Source organism: Strigops habroptila, chromosome 1 (assembly GCF_004027225.2).
Source record: "Strigops habroptila isolate Jane chromosome 1, bStrHab1.2.pri, whole genome shotgun sequence".
In the NCBI taxonomy this organism is placed as follows: Eukaryota; Metazoa; Chordata; class Aves; order Psittaciformes; family Psittacidae; genus Strigops; species Strigops habroptila.
The window spans coordinates 127,950,348-127,973,068 of record NC_044277.2 but is presented as its reverse complement, the minus strand read 5'-3'; the positions used below and the strand labels follow the sequence as shown (position 1 = coordinate 127,973,068).

Here is a 22,721-nt window from a genome sequence, read left to right as displayed (position 1 = left end):
CATATGATTATAATTATGAGGCTGTTCCTGAGTCAGCTATATTGCAAATGCAATTCTACCTAAGTAACGAGTCCCAGATGTTTCATAGAAGCACATAGAAGCACTGCTGGCCTAATGAGACATAATAACTGACAAATTTCAGCTTGCTAAACTTGACTCAGGTGGAAGTAAGAAAAAACATACATACATACATGCATTTTCTTTTTTCTTACTGTAGATATTTATATGTATATATCATGCATATTCAAGGCAATACAAAGAAACCCTTCACTAATGTGAATAGACGAATGACTTATCTTTTGAGATTGTTTTCTTAAAACATCTTATTAACGTGCTTACTTCCTCAAGTCTCTTTTACAACTGCATTATGAAAGTCTGAGTCCTAACACCATTTGTTTAATAAACAGTAAATTTAATGCTTTTCTTTTAGTTAAGCAGATATGAACTTGTTGAGTGTGCAGACAAGGTGGCACACGCCCATTTTTAACTGTCTTGAAGTAAGAAAACATCATCTTACAATAAGGGTGACTCATCTAGAGATGTAGTTAAGATCAGGCTAATACAAAACATCCTAAAAAATTTCTATTAGGACTACTGCCCTCAGGGTAGGTAACTTCGAACTCTAGTTCCAGCATGTAAACTTTAAATGGTGCTGCTCAATAGAAGATTGTAACTTAGAGTCTTTCTTTCTTCCTTCTTTTTCTTTTCTTAAGGGCCCTTCCTCTGCAATGACGTTTTCACAAGAGCATGCACTTGCAGATTGGATACTTTGCCCTCACATTTGGCTAAATAAGTGTCTGCTAATGTAGATACAGTTATGTTTTGCAAGAAAAATATCATAATGTCTTCGAACTGTTCATGACTGTTGGGAGCTACGTACTGTGTTTTGTTTTCTATGAAGAACCCACATGGCTTTTTCTGGGGGAAAAAAAAAAAAAAACAACAAAACAACCCAAAAAAACCGCTGACATAAGCCTTGCTCATCAAGCGATGAGTATCTTACTGGAGGTATGCTGCATTTTCATGGGCACACATGTTAACCATTGTCTGTTCTCTGCTGTGAGGCAAAGAGACTGGCTGGTGGGGATGTGCTCCTCAGAATAGTTATTGTCAGGTGAAGACAACCCTCTGCCTTGTCTTCTATCACAAAATCTTCCTCTCCTTCTTGTATACTAATATTGGCAGGGGCAGTGTCAAGTTTGGCTTTTGGGTTTTGTGGTTACAGAGAAATGTGGAATGGTAAACAAAAAATTGTTAGATATTTTTGGTTACCTGCATTATTCGAATAACAATTTCAATTCATTCTGTTGAGCATAAATTAACTAAATGCTTGGCAGTAGTTATTTCATTTTTCTTGTGTTTACAGTGATAGAAACATCTCTGTTATGAAATACTAAAAATGCCAGGGAGAAGCATAGTGAATTTCTAGACCAGTCAAGCCATTGCTATGTAGAAAGTGAAAATGGAATTCTTATAAATTAGTTTACTATTTTGGATTCACTGCAGACTTCAAAAGTATTTTGATGAATAGGATGTGCTTCCAAAATAGTAGGAATCATATTGACAGACCAAGAATGGCATGGTATGAACATACGTTTACAAAAACAAGTGTATGTGTACACGTATATGTGCAATTAAGAGAAAAAATTCATGTCTGTAGGCTAAATACTGTTTTCCATTTAGATGCATTTTCTTTCATATGGTATTAATGCTCTACGATATATTTATGATCTTTATTCAAACAAAGTATTATTTTAATTGCTGCTATTTGTGGCCTGCTTTTCAGGGTAAACTTTTTAAGTTCTTCGTTAGATTACACTTAATATGTTATCTAACTAACATAGTTCCATGAATATGCACACATCTTAATATATAATTTGGGTGAGATCCTAGGATAAAGACTGTAACAGGTGTTACTGGATAATAACATGACGTAAAGCTTTCGGGATATCAAAGCAGGGCACAGAAAAATGGAAAAATAAAGTTTTCTGCTGGAGAGAGAAGGAGGTTTAATTGAATAAATTCTTAAATCCTGTGTCAGAATTATCTTTAATAAAGAAAATTTCCTGATAAAGAACTTAAATGTATAACCTAACAGAATCTGGCAGTGCAAAATTTTAACTGTTTTTAATTTGTGCAAAAAATATGCTCTGAGTGGATGTTAAATGTGAGGCAGTATGGGGAGGGTTACTTTGTAAACAGGTAAAGCTGGAATGAAGCTGAGAGTAAATGGGAGACATGTATTGGGAAGAGGAGGTTTCCAGAGAAATAAGAAGTTTAAACTAAGAAGAGGAAGAGGAAGGCAAAGTAAGATAGAGATTTTGGTAGGTAATGTAATAGTGAGAAAGGGGGGAAAAAGGGTTGGGCAGATGAAAAGGAAGGTATGGTGTTAAAGTGGGGAAAAAAAGTAGAACAGCGGTGCATGGCGGGAGACGAAGAGGTAATAGCCAAAAACTGAACTAAGGGGAGTTGCAACACAATAAAAGGAAAAACTTTCTCACTATGAGGACGGTCAAGCAATGAACAGGTTGCCTGGAGAGGCTGAATATACCTCCTTAAAGGTATTCAAGTGCTAGGGGCATAAGGGGCTGAGCAGCCAGGCCTGACCTCATGGGTGATCCTGCTTTGAGCAGGAGTTTGGACTAGAGACCTCCTGCGGTCCCTTCCAGCCTGAATTATCCAGCAGTCTGATGAAAAACAAAATTTTGTTAGTTGAGTATTAAAATTCTTTGTGACATGGCCATGACATGGCTGTCCAGAATGACTGTTTTGTTCACCCAGACAGACTTCTGAGGACCAGGAATGAAATGCTGCATGCAGTTAGCTTTACTGGCAGTCAGCAGAACTCGTGAACTCCATGGGGTTTGAGCCAGCACTCCAGCTGTGCTCACTGGGTTCAGTGTGATCACGCCGAGTGACAGAGAGCTCCATCAGCTTACTGGAGGTGGGACACAGGCAGTCCTGCGGAGGAAGGCTCTGCTCAGCCTTCCTTCCCACAATACAGCAAAGGTGCAGACTATCTAAATTAACACATACATCTTTTTGGCCACTTGATACAGTTAGGGTTTAAATGGAAATTAAGTTTTAAGCTTCAGCTAGAACAGAACTGTTGCTTTGCTATGATGGTTTTATAATAAACAATTTCTAGTCTTCCTTTATTAATTTTTCTTGATAATTTAAAAGCATGTAGCATCTTTTCAGTGTATTATCATTTTTTTCATACTTTATTAGTACACTTCCCCCTATAACATTACATTCCTCCTCCAGATTAAAAATACATTTCTTCACACTTCATTCAATTTTGCTTTCTTCTTTATTAAATTCAACCTGCAAATCTTAGTTGCTTTTTAAGTAGTCATCTCTCTCATTTACATTACAGGAAAGTAGAGGTTTAAGGGATCTAGGGGGAGCAGTGAGATGGGATTTTATATTTGCAGTCTTCGAGCAGCCTCTTATGAGGTTACTTTTGACACTTGCTATTGATAACTGACTTTTTAAAAAGAACTGTCTGAGTATAAGTTATGGTGTCTTTTTGGATTCCACAGGCTTCTTCCACATGTGGATTTTTGTAATAGCTCCAATCTGACCTTCTTCATTAAATTACTTAGTTCAATAGAATCTGAGTTCTTGAAATCTGATATGCCAGACTGGTTTATTATGTACATCTATCTTGTATCTGCAGTGTAGCTGCATTCCGTGTACAGTACTAAATTCAAGTGGCTCTTGCTCTGATTTCAATCTACCCACCAGTTTCTTTCTGCTGATAAGAAATTAATTCAATATGGTTTCCCAGTGACCCATTTTTTAGACTGTAAAGTTATTCTGTATTAAGTAGAAGCCAACTTTGATGCACGTTCAGTGTATTTTTTTGCCCAGTGAGTCTATGGGAAGATAATTTCTCTCACAGTTGTGGTATCCTGTGATTTCCAGTCCTGGCCATGCATTTTTTTAATTCTCGCTTTCATCTGGTTGTGCTGGTTTATATGCAGATGTTTATTGTTCTCTCTCTTTCTTCTCCCTCCCCATTCTTGCTAACTTAATACAAAGCCAGTTGCTACCATTATTTTCATTGTCACGTTATAAATATTAGACATAATAAATGCCCATGATTCATAAAATCATTGAAGTTGTCTTTTGGGATCCTCAGTGGTTAATTCACTTTCCCTGCTCACAAAAAGTGGTTTAAAAATTACAAAGCACTTTCCAATAATGTTAACTCTGCAGCAGCTTTAAAATTAATTTTCAGGTCTGTATGTCTTTTTTTGTAAAGAAGCCTTTACAAAATAGAAAGATATTTACTTAAGTAATGCATCTGATTGAACTTATTGTGTGGTATGCAATTATAAAACAAAACTTTCCACATGCAACAAATATGATTCTTTATATTCGGATTTGTTTGAAGAGCAGTTAGGCCATATTTTTATAATTTTTTTTATGTCTTTCACAACTAATTTATTTTGTGGTGGTGTTTGGTATATTTCTGTCTCCGAAGCTTCATTGAAGTCTGCTTTAAGCGTAATTAGGCTTCACATTTATGAAATTTCTAGCTGCTTATGGAACGGCTACCCAAAAGACATTGGAAATCTTATGTTTTGGTCTGCATATTAATTCAACATCTAAACGATAAAATCCTGAATTAGAAGTGAGAGTTCCAGACTTGAATTATTTTTACTTGTTTGCTTAAAGAAAGTGCTCACTGAATCTTGAAACCGTAGTCAATAAGATATTTATTTTCTGAAATATTTGCTTTATTTAGCAGATCAGGCAATAACTTGAAACTATTGTTCTTGTTATCAACAAAATACTGTATTTTTCCCCCCGCTACTAAAAGATCCGAGAAGTTGCCTGCCAAGATCTTTGTCATTGACTCTGCAGCTTCTTTGATATTGAGGTGAACAGTTGTATCTGCTGTCTCCCTGAACAGTATCTTCAATACTTTTTTTTTTCTTTTTTCTATTATGTAGTATATATTGCTGGGAAGAGGATTTATGCTCTCTCCTGGATTTTTTTTGCTTTTCTCAATATTCCTGACACTGCATTTAGTGATTTATCGAAGTGAGAAGTGGTATGAAGTTTCCAAAAAGTTTTCTTGGTTGTCATCTTGTGTCAGTAATGTGGACCTGAACAAACACCTTTTCACAGAAGTCCCTTGTTTAAATAGGCTTTAGTGACAGGCCTTATGTAATGTTTACACGTTGTACAAAATAATATAAAATATAATATGAATTTTACATTTGAGATGTATGTTACATAAATTATGTAGTTACGTTAACTGTGCCTTGAAATAAGTCGTCTTAAATTTACAGCTGTTGAAAAGATTCTGTCAAGAGACAGCAGTATACGCATTGAAGACCATGTTTAGCAGATTAATAATTTTGATTTATTTATCTTTGCATAAAATATTAAGGCTTTTTTCTTGATCACAGACAACCTATCACAAGAAGTCTGTGTTACTACTGATGTGAAGGAAGATGTGGCACAAGTAGGTTTTCTCCTTCATGAATCTCTGAAAAGCCAAATAAAAGTAAGTACAATTCTATGGTTCTAAACTGTATGATTACTTTAATGTTTCTCGTTGTCACAACTCATAAGAAATGGTCTAAATAATGTGAATACAGAAACTGAGACCTCCTGTGTCACCATAGTATTTATTACAAGGGATTAACACCAGGTGTGGAAGTTACCAGGAAAGAAGCATCTTCTGCCCAATTATGCTGTAGAAGGGGATCTTACAGATCCTCTTAAAATTTATATATTAGATTAGAGCAGAAATTGGATCCAGGCATCCGAGAGGCCATTTTCTTTAGATTTTATGAATTCAGTAAGCCCAAATTGTTACAAATATGTTACAGAGGAAATGCTTTTGGTACTTTGAAGTCTGAATTAAAGTCGGAACCAATTAAGGAGTAAGTTGTATTCTTGCAGAGCTGCAAATGCAAAGTCAAATTAATCAGCCTTTTTGCAAAAAGGTGGGGGTACATTTTACTCATAGTGAGCGCTCATTGAAGCCTTTGCTGTAGGATATTGATAGAATTTTCTACTGGCATTTAACTATCATCTTTTCCGTTTTCATTATTCCTACTAATAGAACTATCACATATTTTCATTTTCCCAAACATGATTAATATTTGGTAATTGCTTAAATCTTGACTGATCTTGGGGTGATTGTTAATTACATCTTATGTGGTGCTATCACATCTTTCTACTACCCAGAGGAATAGATGGGGAATAGCTGTTCAAAAATACAGGTTTCCTGATTTACATAATATCACTTCTGTAAATGGTTCTATTCATGCCTGTTGACACAAGCATTAGTGCTTACTTAATAGCAGGATGTTCTTCTGTAGCAAACTCTATTGCTATTTTATATCTAGAAATGTTATTTGACATTGACATGTGCTTACAGATTTTGTTTGGAAAGAATTGTATTTAGTATGAAAAATTATACTTTATATCTGTTAAATGTCTGCATTTAAAAGTGCAAAACAGTAGCAGAGTTGAGTAAGATCTTTTCTTGTCTGAATAGCTGTATAATGGAGCAGAAGTATGTTTCCATTTCACTAAAACCAAATCCATTGTTATTTTTCCTTTTTTCTCTCCATTTAAACTATTGTGCAATTACTAGACATCACTTACCTGTGTTAGGAAAAGAAAGTACTTATTTAAGTGTTGATTTACCTGCATCGATGTGTTAGGTTTGCATATAACCACTTTAATCATACCATGAGAAATGCTTCCAAGTCAGTAAGTAAAGTCTAAGAATGCCCTTTTCAGAGAGCGAATTGGAGTGTAATTGATCTAAGTAAGACTCTAATTGGGAATCATTCAATCAAGTACATATTATCTGAAATTTAAACTTACTACTGTCAATATTTTAATATTTTAGATAGTTTTACATAGGATACTAACACGCAAAATAGAGTAAGAATTAATGTGAGTTAATCAATGATGTATTGAAGCATCTGGTGAAGCAGTTGTGCTTACTTTACCAAAAGAGAAATCTGTTTTAATTTTTTCTAGATAATATGGCTGTAAAGCAAAGGCTCAGCATACTGCTTTATCATATTGTACAAGTTAAATTAAAACTTTGATAAACCTATTCAGTTTTTTTAAATGTTAAGGAATACTTAAGCATCATGTATTGTAATATCTCAAGAGAAAAAAACTTAGGCTTTCTCTCTTGAGTAATGTTCCATTTACCTTCTGAAAAGACTGGCATGAAGTATGCTCCTGATCATTTGAGTATGTGCAACGTTGTAAAGGTACTGGGGATTTCTGATTTTACTTCTGCAGAAGTTCAAACCAGGAGCGCCTTTGAGTATTGCATTTTTTAAGTAATATAATTAATTCTTGCCTTCTGTGATTTTTTTCTTTTTCTTTTTTTTTTTTTTTTAATCTCTTTAAGATGTTAAATGTCAGCTATTCGGGGCTATGTTATCCAATTTTCAGCCCAAAATCTTTCTAAAGTCTTTAGTGCATAAATATCAACCTTTGGGTTTCAAACCACATTCCTTTGCAAACAAGTTAGCTCCCCAAGTATTACAAATATAAACAAATACAGCATTAGATAACAGTGCAAAGCCTTTTTAAATGTTGTATTTGGTACTTCTGTTGGATTGTGGGTTAAATGACTTTATGAGAGAACACAAGTGTAGTGCTTCTGTTGTTTGCTGCTATATATAATGTCTTCTGAGCAGAAATAAAGCTCATTTGAGCAGTGGAACAGTGAGGTTTGCTGGTTTAATAGAAGCAACATGAAGATTTTTTTTTTGCTTTATTTTCAAGTTTTTTCTTACAGGCTTCAAAGTGTTATCTTCTCTTAGGGAACAATTTCTAATTCTGCTACCTGGTTTGCTGTTTTACGTCCAGCCATCCTGAAGCTGATAATGTGGCAGAACCTACTTTTTATTTTAATTAGGATAAAATAATTTCTTAGCTGGTGTTATAGTTACAGGTTGCAAAATAAGCATGTCTGTGGTTTAGGCAGTATTTTGAAGTATGCATTGAGGAAATAATTTTCAAGAGAAATTCTGAATGAGTCTTATCTTGTGCAGAATCCCAGAATAGGACCTTTCCAACCCTAACCATTCTATGATTCTATGATAATACTGGTTGTTCATACGTACTTATTAACCTTTTCTTTTTTTTCAGTTGTATGAAGAAAAAATATATATGTATTTGAATATTATAGAGATTTTCTTAGAACTAGAGGTCTAGAATCGTTTGATCATCTTGATCCTATGAGCAGTGTTTTCATCTCTGGGAGCAGTTGAACTTCCTAACCCAGGCAGCAGTGCTCGTGTCTGATATTTCCTGGGCTGTTACTGGAATGGCTCCATCAGCAGTATTCTTCAGTAAAAACTTGCAGAAAACTCTACAGGGTGTTGGACTCCATGCTTGGCTGTTGAGTCACCTAAAAATCTGAGCAATTTTAATTCTCATAGTGGAAATAATAATTGCCAGTTTTAAACCATTTGAATGAACAAACTCTGCCCTAATGGTGGGTGCTTTAACAGATATTTGAGGCTGAAGTGAAATTTGTGACATAGCAATTTTTATTTTTTTATTTTTTTTTCTAATTAGGTTGAAGCTCTATCAATGTCTCTAAGCAAAAATCATAGCCATCTACAAGACATCTTTTCAGGACAGTGCTACAATTTTGTTTGTATAAATGTAAGTATTAAGGATGCATGCTTTTGGTTTTGCACTTAAACTTACTAGTAAAAGTAAATAATAATTACTTATTTGAATAGTTGGTTGTTATTTCTGTCCTCTTGGTGTATCCATTCCAAGTATTCCAATACTCATGTGCACCAAATTAGACGTTTGAGAGAGACCCGTATCTTTGAGATACTGGCCCGTTCTTTCTCTCCTCGTTCTGCACTTTTGTCAGTATGTTGTTAAACCAGCCGTGAATTCTTGAACAAGAGGAATGCAACTGAAATGAAAGTTTAAAATTTGCTTTCATAGATATTGTATTGAAGTGAATGATATCAAGAAGAGGCATGTCATATGTGTAGTCATCCAACTGTTGTTTTTCACCATGGGCTAAATTAGTGTTTCCCATTTTGTACACATGCATGCCATACAAATCTGTGTTTGGGTCCATGTATAGGAACAGGAAGGTTTTAGGTGTACCATATCTGAGACTGGTCAGGACCTTTAAGTTTGTTACATATATATTTCTTAAGGGTGGTATTAGTAATCTCGATTTTTTTCTAACAGCTGTTACTTTACCAGATGAAAGTGTTACAAATACATTAAAATCAACCAAGCAAAAACCCCCAAACCAAAAAGTGATGTATCTATTTTTGGTTTGTAACAGATCTTTGAATCCAATTTTTATTAAATCGTCATTTGATGTTTCAGTAATTCTAAAGATTTATTTTCATTTAGGATAAAAAGTATGCCATTGAAGAAACCCAGCAACTAGTGGATACATTGGAAAAATCAAATATTCCTCTCTTATATCCAGTCGTCCTTATTTTGGTAGGTAACTCCTGTAAGTTACTGTAGAAAGCATCTAATGAAATATTTTTAAGTGTTAAACTAGGTTTAAACTGCTGCTAGCTCTGAATAAGATTGTAAATTTGAACTGTAACTTGGATTGTAAAGAGCCTCATTTGCACTTCAGCAGATGTGCTGCATGCTGTCAGGAAATAAACCAGCACTAGCAAATGGCAATTTATTAGTTAGGTATTTTTGTGAAAGACTCATTGTGGCTAGTCATATTGAACTGCTAACTCCTGCTTTGCTGTTGCTCCATCTCTGCTGGGGATGCTGCAAATGATGCAAAAAAAAGTTGAAACAGAATTAGGTGGCTTTATTTTTTTCTGTGCTGTGTGGTTTATTCAAAGTTTTAAAATTATTGTTGCTTTTATGCTCCAAGTATTAAAAAATAAACTTTGAAGTACTTTGCAGTATAACTTTAATACGTGCTTTACTCATTGAGATGATGTAAGACTGAAAAATCTGGTATGTGGCAAAAGTTTTAAATTGTATTTTTGGCTGAAAGTCTCATTATTTTAAGATTGCAGCCAGAATAATTTAACAGTTCATGGGGATGACAGCTGAAGGTGTACATTACTTTTATTTTACTCACACTGTTAAAAAGGAGAAAATATGAGTCAATTTGAAAGTCTTCAGGCCATGTAAGCAGATCCAGATAATTCTGTCATGTTTTCTGGCTTAATATGTAGGGATCAGAAGTATTGGGTGGAATGAGTGTCATTGTGCCGTATGCCACATGTCACAAGGAGTGTGCCTCTGGACTACATTTATTATACCCTCAGCAATAACACAAGATAATATGTTGTGATTTTAAAAATATACTTCCATATATGAAGCTATTGAAAAAGGATTAAATATTTATAATACATGGGGCTTGAATAGCTTCTGAAGTGCATGGTCTAGTGATCTGGAAGTAAAATTAAGCATTTACTTCTCAATTTTAGGCTTAATCTGAAATAAAGATGATGAAATTTCATTACTGAGCTAACAAAGGAGATATGAAGATCAATTACAAATGAAAAAAGTTCCATCCTTACCTGTTGTGTACTGTTGGAGTGAGCGATTGATTCTATGAACATCAGTATTTAGTACTTTATTTCTAGACCATCTTTTTTTCTTGACCCTATTTCTGAGGAAGTTCAGGGTAGAGCTTTAATTTTACTGAATTTTCAAATGTAAATTATTTCTCCCTTTGATAATCAGAATAATGACCCCCATCCAATTCTGTTGCCCATTTACAAGGTTACTGGATGTGCAGAATGCTCTTTTCTGGACTGAGAATGTTTTCATTAGTTCTTTATCAAGAATATAAAAAGACATTTCTGTGTTAAATTTTGGGGGTGTGCAGATAAAGTTGGAATTGTTAATCAACTAGGTAATGCTTATTTTGTGCCCGATTCATAGCTAATCTCTACTCTGGAGTTTAAGTGCTTTTTTGGTGTGACATATGGACACATTGTTTTAATAATTATAACTATAAATATTCTGGACTTAATATTTCCTGAGAAATAGGTATGAATTCAAGTAATGTTTACATAAACTCACCATAAAGCTCAGGTTTTGCCCGTAAGATACCAGATCTTGAAGTCATTGTAGGATCCAGCACCATTTTCAGTGAAAGTGAACTTGCTTGAACAGCCTGCAGCATGCACAAATTATTTAGGTGGACACCCTTTAAAAAATGGTCTCAGGATAAAATGAGAGTAAATGGTCTCATTTACTCCCTTTACTGTACTCCATATCCATCAGTTGTTCCTGACAACTGCTTGAAATTTCCCAAAACTAGACAGTGGGAGAAAATCTCATAACGAGGTCAAAGCGGTTGCTAATATTTAAAACACGATACAGATATATTTGTTAAAAGTATCTTCAAATAATGAAGCACCCTAACTATAAAAAGGCAATTTATACTATACTTTCCAATTTTATGGAGTTACCACACTATCTTTTTAGAAATACAGGAAGGAAAAAATAGGAGGACTGGAAAGTATGTTTTAAATGACTAAAGAACTAGCTAAACAAATCATTGTCTCATCTCATATTAATCACTGGGAACTATTTAAGTCCTTTAAACTTCTGATGCCTAAAACTCATTACAGATGGTATTGCTGGGGGATACAAACTTCCTTCTGCAGTCTTTAATTAAATTCAATGTTGGATGTCCTCGTCGCTAGGGCTTATGAGTGGGATTCTCCTCAGCTTTATTCTTTGCTATATACTTCATTTAATATAAAACCTGAATACATTGGTAATGAAAAGTCCTACAGGACACTTTCTTTTGATGTAAAAGGGCATATTAATATTTCTCAGGCAAATGCAACTCAGAATTTTAAGCAACATGATGATATTTAAATGCACAGGTTTTAGGTACTAGTTGTACAGGAAACATTATTCATTTTTACTCTTAGAAGTAAAAATGTTCCTGGTAGTAAAGAGCTTAGAGGATAAATGAGAAGAGCAGCTAACTGCTTCCATTCTGACCTTGTAATCTGGAACAGTCTAATGTAGACTTCTGTGTAATTGGAAAGTTCTTGTCTATTTTTTAATTTCAGGACATGTGTAACTTTTCAGTAGCAGTCTGATACTTAAGAGAATCAGTTTTATTTTTCCATCAGATATTCAGCTGCTTTAGTTGTAAAAATGACAGGTATTACTGTGTTTAACCAGCCTGGGGAGAATTGTCCCTGTAAAAGGATGGGCTTGCACTATACGTAATGACTTCTCACCATATTCCCACCTATAAATTGCCACAGATTTCAAAGTCTGTCCTTTTTCCGGGTGCCTGACTGAAATTTTTTGTGGCATCTGTATGCCGAAGCAGCAATTGGACTACTGTATCTGGATATAGCAGAAAAGGGAAGATTAATGTTACAAGAGAAATATGAAGCGCAGAGGTAAACCATGCAATTACTTGTCAGCATCAAACAAGTATCCTCTCCAACTCTGCTATAACAAGAAGAATCATATTCTTAAACTGACATGACTTTTCTTAGTAATATATGTTCACGTTTGTAGATTTTCTTTTGTTGTTGTTATTACTTAGGCTTAGAAAGAAAGGAATGCTAGTACTTCAGCTCTGTAGTTGCCATTATTTGCATTTCACTAGAAAATTGAGTAAAATCTCTTTCTAAAGATGAGGAACAGTTTAATGGCACATAGGTCTTAGGTCGTGTTCTCTCAGAATAATAGATGTTAAAATGCCTTTTAATTAGCTGTAAATGAGCTGTTACTTAGGCTTGATTTGGGTAAAAGAAAAAATAATGAGTATGTGAAATTAATCTCTGCCTGCGTAGTAGAACACAATAGCTTTGCTCCTGGTGAATGTGCACTTAGACAGTAAACATCTTTTTAAAAGTGTTGCCAGGGAAAATGAGTAAAAACCTATTATCTGTCAGGATAAATTGAATATAAGGTACAAAAAGAACTGGAAATACTTTTCCCAAGCACAGCTCTCTGGAGCTACCTCTATACTCCTACCTCTCCGTAGTACTTACAGATATCGATGGAATCATTCAGCCAGAAAAATACTTTCTCTTTCTTTTAAGAGGAAAGGTATTTCAGCTGTTAATAGATGCTGAAGCTTCATATGTCCAAATCATCTTCCATAATTTTGATTTCTACAGTTAATAGAAACTTCATCAATTAAACTGTTTAAACTGAGGAACACATAAGCCTTGGGAAAGGGTTGAGCTAGTTGATACCTCCCTGGGGATACCAGTTCAGATCCTGTAAGACCCACTGTGTTTGTGCAGCATCCCTGCTGGATACAAGACCTGCCTTCCCCTGCCCAAGAGCTTAGGAACCTCCAGTGCCAATACAGTCTTTGCAGCTTCTTAACTTAGTCAACAGGAAGGAAAACTTTCTTTTGAATAGTTTCTGCTTTTAAACTTGCAATGTTATCTTAAAATTAATCCAATTTAGGCAACTAATATACTATACTGAAAAGGTAGTAAATTCAAAATAAATCTTTAAAGAATGCAGTTCCATTTTGAAAACCTCGGAAGATGCTTAAGAAAAACACCTGTATTTTTCCAGTATCGTGATAGTAAAGAAAAATAAAGGGAGGAAGAAACCTTGAAAGTTAGATTAGAGCTTAAAAAATAATATTTGTGGTTTTATTTAATTAAATATTTTTAATATGCAATTAGAACATTCTGTTCTGATGTGTTCTGCATATTGGTTTCACTGTGCTTTGAAAAGAAATAATTTTCATGTCACTAAATATATAAGTAATGAAATTCAGTAGTAATAGAAGCTAACTAAGGGAAACCTTTGTTAGCCTGTATTTTTATGTGTGCTTAACACATAAAAATGAGATACTAAAAACTGGCAGTCTGAAATAGTGCACTATGGAAAAAGTGGTTTCCTTTTTTTTGGTTATTTTTTATATTCTTTATTTGTTCCTCTTCAGGTGCACTTGGATGTTTCAGAAGATACTTCTTGCAGTATTGGTATGGAAGAACTAACTAGCATCAAGAAATTTGCAAGGGAAATGAAAAAGAAAAATATTTTGGTTTATGGACTCCTTATTCAATATCAGGTATGTAATTCTTTTTCTACATGAAAATAGTCGTCTTTTGTGATTTATATGATTAATGATATGATTCATTTAAAACAAAATCAAAGGGAAATAAATAAGACATGAAAAAGATTTTTTTTTTAAGATTCTTGCCTGTTCTTGTTCAAAATTCAGAAAAGTCTATAGTTATAGGCAAAAATGTAAGCATTTTGATTAGAGAGGAATAAATGGTAAATATTTTTTTTTTGAAGCACACAAAAATGTTGTGGCCGTGTTTCTGTTTGCTTTTCTGCTTTGAAACTTGCTTTTTGCAGCACTGAAAAGTAAAAAAAAAAAAAAAAAAAAATACTAAAAGTACATTTGATCAGTGGTTCTGCAGAATTTTACATTCCTCATCAAAACAGTGTTCGGTATTCATGTGGCAGAAAGGGCATGACATATAGGTGTTGAAACAGCGTCCATCTCTGCAATAGCATCAAATTGCCTCAGCTGGAGGCAAAAAGGGTTAGCACTCCAGCATCCGTTGTACTGACACCTATTTGGTTAAACCATTTTGCCTGGGAACCATGCTCTGCCAAGCTGAAAAGTGGGCTGCCTTTCTCTCCAGTGCAGATACAGTCTTAGCAGCTTCTTAACTTAGTCAACAGGAAGGAAGAAGTTAGATATTCAGTGTAAATTTTCATAAAGAGGAATAAATGTAATCTGGACTGGTTTTGGTTTTTTTTTTATTTTTTTTTTTTTTTTTTTAGGTTAAGTGTTTGGGTTTATATATAAATGATTTAAAATGGCTATAGTTATACACCTTTTTCTGGCATACCAAAGACATGATTTTTCTCTCCAAATTCTGTGGCTTTATTAAGATCTATGACTGTCAATACCTATCAGTTTATGCTTTTTCAGACTTCTTATGCCAAGAGAATATGAATAATGCTATTGTATGACATTAGCTTCTTTTTTGTACAACATACAAGGGCATACAATTGTTTTCAATCTTCTTACTGATACTATCAAACTCCATTTTTTTCCAGAGTGAATTCTGGTTTCCTTAGTTAAAAATAATTTGCACTAGTATTGAAACATAGTTCTAAGAGGCACATTATCATGGTAACATTCCCAGGATTGCTTTACAACAGTTAGTAAAGCTGACTGGAAAATAAGGAAAAACTTTTATAATCTTCAGTGGATTTTTGTGACTATGGCAACCAAACATTTTATCAGTAACAGGCATGTATAACAACAGTATGAGATCTGAAGGAATTTCTTGATCCTTGGAGGCAAGAGAATTGTAGCAGAATTCTGCCTCCATTTTTTGAAAGTAAAAGGCTAGAATGATTATGTAACATCACTGCAGGCAGAGTTATCTTTTATTAGCATAGAAGAAGTATTATACAGAGTCAAACACTTCACAAAGTAAGTAAACTACTAGCTATCTTGTTTTAAAATGGCTTTAAAACATGTCTTGCTCACAAAGATGGGGATATAGTCCCGAGTTTCTGCTTATCAGTGTTCTGTAGGTGATTAACAGATAGGTTATACAGGTCGTGTATATATGTGATATATGTATCAAGTTTTCTTTTTGGCTGTAGATCTGCAAAGAACGTTAATTGTTTCTAGGTGAAGACCTATGGAAAGACTTGACTTATGAATCTAGAAATGATGAAACCCAAACTTCATTGCTTGTCTGGGGGAGAAGAAGGGGGGCCACTGTGAACAAAAGCAATTTATTAAGGAAAGACATCTTCAAAACTTTTATTTTTTTTTTGGGGGGGGTGTGTTTGATTGATTTGGGTTTTGTTGTTTGTTTGTTTCTTAAATTCCAAAGCGTTATTTCGGTCACCAAGGTATTTTTCTTTTAGGACAGCCTATTAGCTAATAGGTGAATCCATAGGTGATAGAAAGGTGAATACAGACATGACAGAGGGTCCAGAGGAAGTGGAAACACAGAAAGCACCTGCTGCTGTAATGCAGGATACTCAGCCCATTGTCGCAATAACTTCTGTCAGTATCCATTTTCCAGAAGTCCCTGAAAGCTATAGTTTATTTCTGGAAGATAGTGATGACAGATTACCTCACGGAGCTTCCCTCTAGCTGACAGGTTTATATCATCACTACCAGATATGCACAGTTGATATACACACATTTAGTAATTCAGAAATGGGGATAAAATGTAAGGAACGAGGAATTCATGGAGACAGCTGATCATGGTAATACTGAGCTGAAATTATTTTACATTTAGAAGGGTTATATGATGAAGTGAGTGTGATGATATGTTGACATAAAAGAATATGGAGGCACTCTTTTAAGATTCTGCATTAGAAAAGTGAATTTGTTGAAATAAATATTTTCAGATACATAATCGGGTTTTATGTTTTGGAAATGAAAGTGAAATATTTTTGGAACCTAGGAGTACATTTTTGACAGTATTGGAGGAGATGTGAAGCTGTAAGAAAAAGTATGTTTTCATTTTCATTTCTTAAATGCGGTGTTTATTTGGTAGTTAGAAAAAGATATGAAGTATTTCTATGAATATTTGATACTCCAAGAAGCTAATCAGGAAAATGAAAGGAAAAGGCTTTAATGTGCTTTACAAATGACCTGCTTTGTACCTTCCATTTGCTCAAAATGTGTGCATGTTCACAGCTTGTACACAAATAGTCATTTCTCTTATAAACATCATGCCTGGAATACAGATTACTGATATTGATAGAAAGATGGGATCCACTTCATAATAGCTCTCGTTTGCATCCTGAAAGTATTGTTGTTTTAAATATCACCTATGAAAATATTTTTAAAGACAGTTCTTTTTTAAAGCAGTTCCACAATGTTAGAAATGGTTTATGAGTTCAGAACACAGAGGAGAAAGAGTATTTGGTAAATTCCAGAGTCTGATCTTGTAGACTTAGCTTTTGAGGGGTATTCAGATGAGTTGAAGGACATAATTGATAAGCAAGGTGAATTAAAAATAGGGAGAAAAGAAGCAAAGTTATTCTTAAATAAAGTTTTACTTAAAAGGGGTGTTAAGAATTACTAAGAAACCCAAGGAATTCAAAAGGTAATGTCAGGACATTGCATCCATGCAGAGCTGGAAATATATTAATCTTAAAAGCACTGGTTTATGTAATTCAAACTACAAGATTTGGGAAGGAACCTCAGCTACATGTGGTAGTTATTGATCTGTGTTCTGAGCAATAGAATAATACTGAACATGGGCCTTGGCCTCACAAACACATGCATTACTGTCTTTAAACATATGCTAAGTAGTTTTATGCATTTGTACTTGAATAGGACATTAATGCTTTTTAAAAAATGCTCTTTTCTCTGTTTAACGCTATTCTTCCTTTTAAACTAATGTCTTATGACTGAATTACAAAAAATAGTCAATACACTTAGAAAGAAAATACAAGCAGCATTTCTGCAAATTCAGAAGCTTGTAAAGGTTGTAATAATAAAATCTTGGTCTAGCAATTTCAGTAATATGTTTGTTACATTTCACAGAGAATAAAAAGTTCTCTTCCAAAATAAAGCACGCATGGGTGGACATAGGAAGCCACAAAAGCTTTCAAATATTAAGTAATACTAATATATCTTGGTTATAGAACTATATTAATTTTAAATAATCCTACTTCAGAAAGGCACTGACAGAATGTTGGGTCAGAACAGCAAACATGTTCTAAAGCTTGCTCGGGGTAAGGTGGCCCCAAATACTTTTGCCTCTGAAACCGCTATGTGATTTAGGTAAAGGAACTATTCACTGACAGCTAGAAAAATCACAGTCCATACTCTAAAAAGAGACAAATGATGTGATAGAATAATTATGAAGCTGCTTGTAACTGGAGGAAACTAACTGTGGGTGATTTCTTACACAAACATACTGGACATTTATTGTAGTCTTTAAGACTTTATGAATACAGTAGGCCCATCTACAGTGTGCTTGATGGCTCAAGAAGCACTTAGACTGCTAAATGTATTTTCTGTCTGACTTGGTAAACCAAAAAAGTAAACGTTTACAGGTTTCTTTTACATCAAAGATCCCTTAAAAATAGTATTATGTGCAGACATTAAGGCAGCCGTTCTAAAAACAGGGATCACAGTCCTGAATGGGATCATCCAAGTGGCAAAGTAGAAAGTATTTTGGCAACCAGTAGTGAGATAAGGAACTTGAAGTGCAAATGAAGTAAAATCACAAACTAAAAGTTTGGTAACTTTTGAAAATAAATGAGTCATGCTCTCCGTGACCCCTCCATGCTTCTCAATTAATCTAATAATCAGCATAGAATTGGTCAAATGACTGCAATCTGATTAGAATGAGTGGGATGCTGCCTGGAAACCTCTCTCTCCTCAAGATGACGCTTTTGTAATTTCAGCTGCAATGACATAACAGACTGTAATGGATCTGGAAACCTACGTCTATTCATAGAAGTCGTTAATGCCAAGTAATTACTGTTTAGTATTTTCAAGAGCCAGAAACTGAACTTTTGAGTAGCATGATCCTGCAGACTGTTTACTCTTTCATCAAGGAAAATTGGGGAAATGAGTGATGAGCCAGAGTGATGTTGCTTGCACAGGGAGTTTGACAGAGAGGGAAGCCACATCCAGTTTGAAACTTTCTACATGAGTAACCTCAGAGAAATCAGTTTATTAACACAGAAGCCTACTGGTCATTCAGTAAAACCAGAGATTGATATTTATGGAGACTGGACACTGTTTAATCCTTGCTTATTACTACCGTCTGCAATCAGTCATGCATATTTTGCAATAGTTAGAACTGACATGATGAAAAAGGCTTACAGACACTGACTTCTAAAATAAAACTACAAATAACTCTTGATGCAATTTTCAATGAATAGAAGATATAGAACTGGGGGTTTTATTAACTTGATACTCAAGAATTCAAACATAAAACTATCCTTTTCCCTTGGGAATGGCTGACACAAATATAGCAAGATCTCTCATAAAGGACAATATTCTGAATGGGCCATATCGCCTTTTAATGCCCCCCAAAAGATGGCAGCAGAATTCATGGAATTAAAAGTTTGTAGGTGTTATTTTGCATATATCAATTTTTAGATCTTCAGTAATTTCAGCAATATTTATCTTCATATTTGAATTTTGCAGTTGGGTGAAGATTATTTGAAGCAGATTCATTTGCTTTGGTGAAAAAGATTGTACTTTCACAGAGAAGAATCAATATGTTCTGTCAGTATGGTATTTTCACACACGAACAATTGCAGATAATTTTGTGACCCTCCTTGATAGTTTTGTCTTTGTCTTTGTTTAGAAATGTCCAACAGCTCATCATTTATTCATACATTTTGCTGTGTGAATGTGTGGAAATTTTAACAGGCTTTATTCGAGAAGTGTATGATCACAAACGTTGGTCCATCTGGTTGATTTGATCATCAGAATTTTTTTGTCTGTCAGACTTGCTCACATGAAATCACATTTACAGGAACTTTTGAAAATAGCACAGTTTTTAAATACAGATTTAGTCATACTGTTGATAACAGCAGCCCGTTAGCACAACATATTTCTATAATTCTTACACATTAGTATCAAAATTGGTGGAGAGTTCTCTTAAGATTTCTGTCAATGAAATATTTATATTGCTTAACTACAGAAAATCAGTTCTAAATTTAACGTTTGAAAGACAGAAAGCTGAGTAGTTCCAAAGAAACACTTCTTTGTGTGATTTTTTTTTTTTTTTTTTTTTTTCTGCTATGTAATATATACCGAAATAATAAACTGGCTACGTGGCTTTTTATTTTGAACTGAAAACTGTTTGATCAAACCAGCCTTGTGCATCTATGTTGTACTATTCAAAACATGTCAAGAAGTTACAAAAGGTCACATCTCTGAAACATTAGTCAATTAAAAAAATACATTAATTCCAAGTTAACCAAAATGTTGGTTAAACTTTATGCTTTGAGTCAGGAAAGATCATAAATACGTGAGTGTTAAATTATTTAACACAAAACCTGGAAATCTCACTTTTGCTTGAAATGCTTTGGTGTGTACCGTTGCACAGCTGTATGCCTGTACTGCCTCTGATTTTCGTAGATATCCTGAAGCCTGATACGGGATCATATTGGTCAACAAACTGTGATTGTTCTTATTTTTTTCAGGGTTTTAGTGTGTCTACCTTGAATGCATACATATGTGCTCGTATGTTTGCTTGCTTATTTTCTCTCGCTTTCTCCCTGTGTTGTTTCTCCCTCCTCTCTCCCTTGCTTTACCTTGTTTCCCCTCAAGTCCTCTTCCTCTCCGAGCCAAAACAAGAAATAAATTAGTGGGTTTATTACAACTGTGCAGTTTTACTAAAGGCACTTAAATGAAGCAGTTCCGCAAACTAACTTTGCAATGCAGAACCAAATTCCCAGTCAGAGGAAGATGAGCTTTTTAGAAAAATAATTGGTAACCTTTGGGGTTTTCATTAAATAACTGTGAAGGTTTTTATCGGAGAAAGGTCAGAAAGTTGCTTAATTTGTCTCTGCTATTACAGCTTCTAGGAGTTTAACAAGCTGTGTGGCAAATGATGAGATTAATGTTTTATGCCTTTCACACATGACCTTTTTAGACTTATTTCAGCTATTGAACTTATAATTGGAGAAATCAGAGTTCTCCCACCACCTTGTCAGCCAAAATGATTAAGGCATGTAGACTTATCTTAAAAGTCATGTCTTCATAAAACGGTCTTTAAACGTCCTTGCTTTTATAGCCCAGTTCAGCCATTCTGGAGATGTTAGTCAGTGAAAGTTGCCAGTTGTTTCTTTTGTGGATATTTTAATTGTATAAAATATATTACTATAAAACAGCTTAATAGTGTGGGGTGGAATTTTGGGGAACAAGTAGATTAAAGGTGAAATGCCAAGCTCTAGAGGAAAGGAACATATGTAATATGCAATACAGCAAAAACAAAAGTTTGTGTGTATTAATTATGCTAGATACTTCAGTGTGACAGGAAACAAACATTGAATTGGAACCATTTGCAAAAACAAATACAATGAGCATCAAATCAGTTTCATCTTCAAATCTGTTAGTATCAGTTATTCTGACTTTTTTTTTTTTCCATCTTATGAAAGCTTTGATGTTGACCTCCTATCTCTTAGTCGAAACGTATAAACATTTAGGATGAAAGGATTTTGACACAAGATTTTGTTTGCAAACAAACTGCTTTTAACTTCTTTCTTTCCATTGCTAGCTTGCCTAACAGAAACCTGTGAAGTCCATTGTATCTGTTCATGGACAGTTGCACTTTAGAATTGTTAGTGCTGCAATTCTTGGCTTAAAGCAATGCTTGTACTCTTTTACTGTTTAAGCTGGGCATCAAAAATTAGTCTTCTCGCCTTGCTTACAAGCTGTCCCCCAGAAGCATCATTTAGCAGGTAATCAGAATACTCACATATAGTACAGAGTACGTTTGGGTTTTTTTTCCCAACTTCGCTGCTAAATACGTAAAACAACAATAAGCTACTAAAATTATGTGTGCTTAAGAGGCATTTTGAAAATGTTACCAGCTTGCTGTTGCTGTTGTGTTAGTTTCCTAATGATCTTTTTTATTTTGGATGCACTTTTTTAGTGAAAAAATACAACTAAGATCTTTCAGATAACTTTTTCCAGTTCCAGTGCAAAGTTTAGTTGCATAGCTGAAGTATTAAACAGCTCAGAAAACAGGAGTTTGTAGACTCGGTGCTGGTTTGGCTGGTAATACAGATGTCGATCAGTATTTTACTGTAGGGTAATTTTCTCTGAAAGATGTGTTCTATACTGTCATATAGGTTTTGTATTAATCATACAGCAAAGCTATCTAACAAACTGTTCAGGGTTTCTACTGGCAAAGATCAGTACTTTCTGCTCCATTAATTTACTTGTATCCAATGTTAAAGATATCAGTTGTGCAGTTTTAGCACATTTTCATCACTGTCTTTGACCAGGAATACCTGCAGAGTTCTTCAGCCAGTTAAACACAAGGAGATATCCCCGTTGTTAGTAACTGAAACCATTCTATGGCTTGTGCTGCAGTCCTCAAGGTATGGTAGCTCCTAAAATTTGTGCAGCAGAGGCAGTGGCCATCAAATCTATATTTGGAGTATTAATTTCCACTTTCACCCTCTCCTGCTGTTTACAAACAGGAATGAAGTAATCCAGCCCCAGGCTGACTTTGGGGGATTTCTTTACAAGGGTTGGAAGCAGTGCTTGAGGTTTCTGTGTGTGTGTTTGAGATCCTAAGCCCCAAATCTTATTTGTTGCTTATATCAGGTTGTTCATATGAAAGTCATCCATTATGCAACATACCCAGTGCTGGAGTATATAAAAATAATATGTGCTATTGCACTTCATGACAAAAGCCTTGTGATGTCAAGAATGAAAAATACCGTTTACTCCCCAGTCTGTGCGCAGCCATCAGGTCCCAGTGAATGTTTAAAAATTGTTTGGTAAGATCAAAATAAAGCATAACACACATTCTGGATTGAAAAGATCAGAAAATCAGTAGCTTTGTAGTTTATTAAAAATGTCTGTTTTCTCATGATAACCGATAGAAACACTGAGAAATTATAAACCTGCTTTTGCTACTCTAGATATTTCTCACTGTGTATTTTCCATTATGTTGTTCAAATGAGACTGCTTTTCCTTTTGATTCTGGGGTTTAAGAAATGTGAATTAATCCAGCCCCCATTTACTTTCTTCTGTTACA

General features: G+C 34.5%; 1 protein-coding gene across 2 annotated transcripts in view; it reads left to right on the top strand.

The window, feature by feature from the left end:
* Positions 1-22,721, top strand: part of CRPPA (CDP-L-ribitol pyrophosphorylase A) — a 117,853-nt gene that overhangs the window by 53,163 nt on the left and 41,969 nt on the right. The window contains exons 6-10 of one of the 2 annotated variants that reach the window (XM_030504859.1): positions 5,427-5,524; positions 8,584-8,673; positions 9,397-9,489; positions 13,922-14,050; positions 15,644-15,715. In XM_030504859.1, coding sequence (XP_030360719.1) covers positions 5,427-5,524; positions 8,584-8,673; positions 9,397-9,489; positions 13,922-14,050; positions 15,644-15,667 — 434 coding nt within the window. In that variant the 3' untranslated portion in view covers positions 15,668-15,715. Of the gene's footprint in view, positions 1-5,426; positions 5,525-8,583; positions 8,674-9,396; positions 9,490-13,921; positions 14,051-15,643; positions 15,716-22,721 lie in introns of those variants that run through there. The other variant, XM_030504852.1, reaches the window with a different exon arrangement.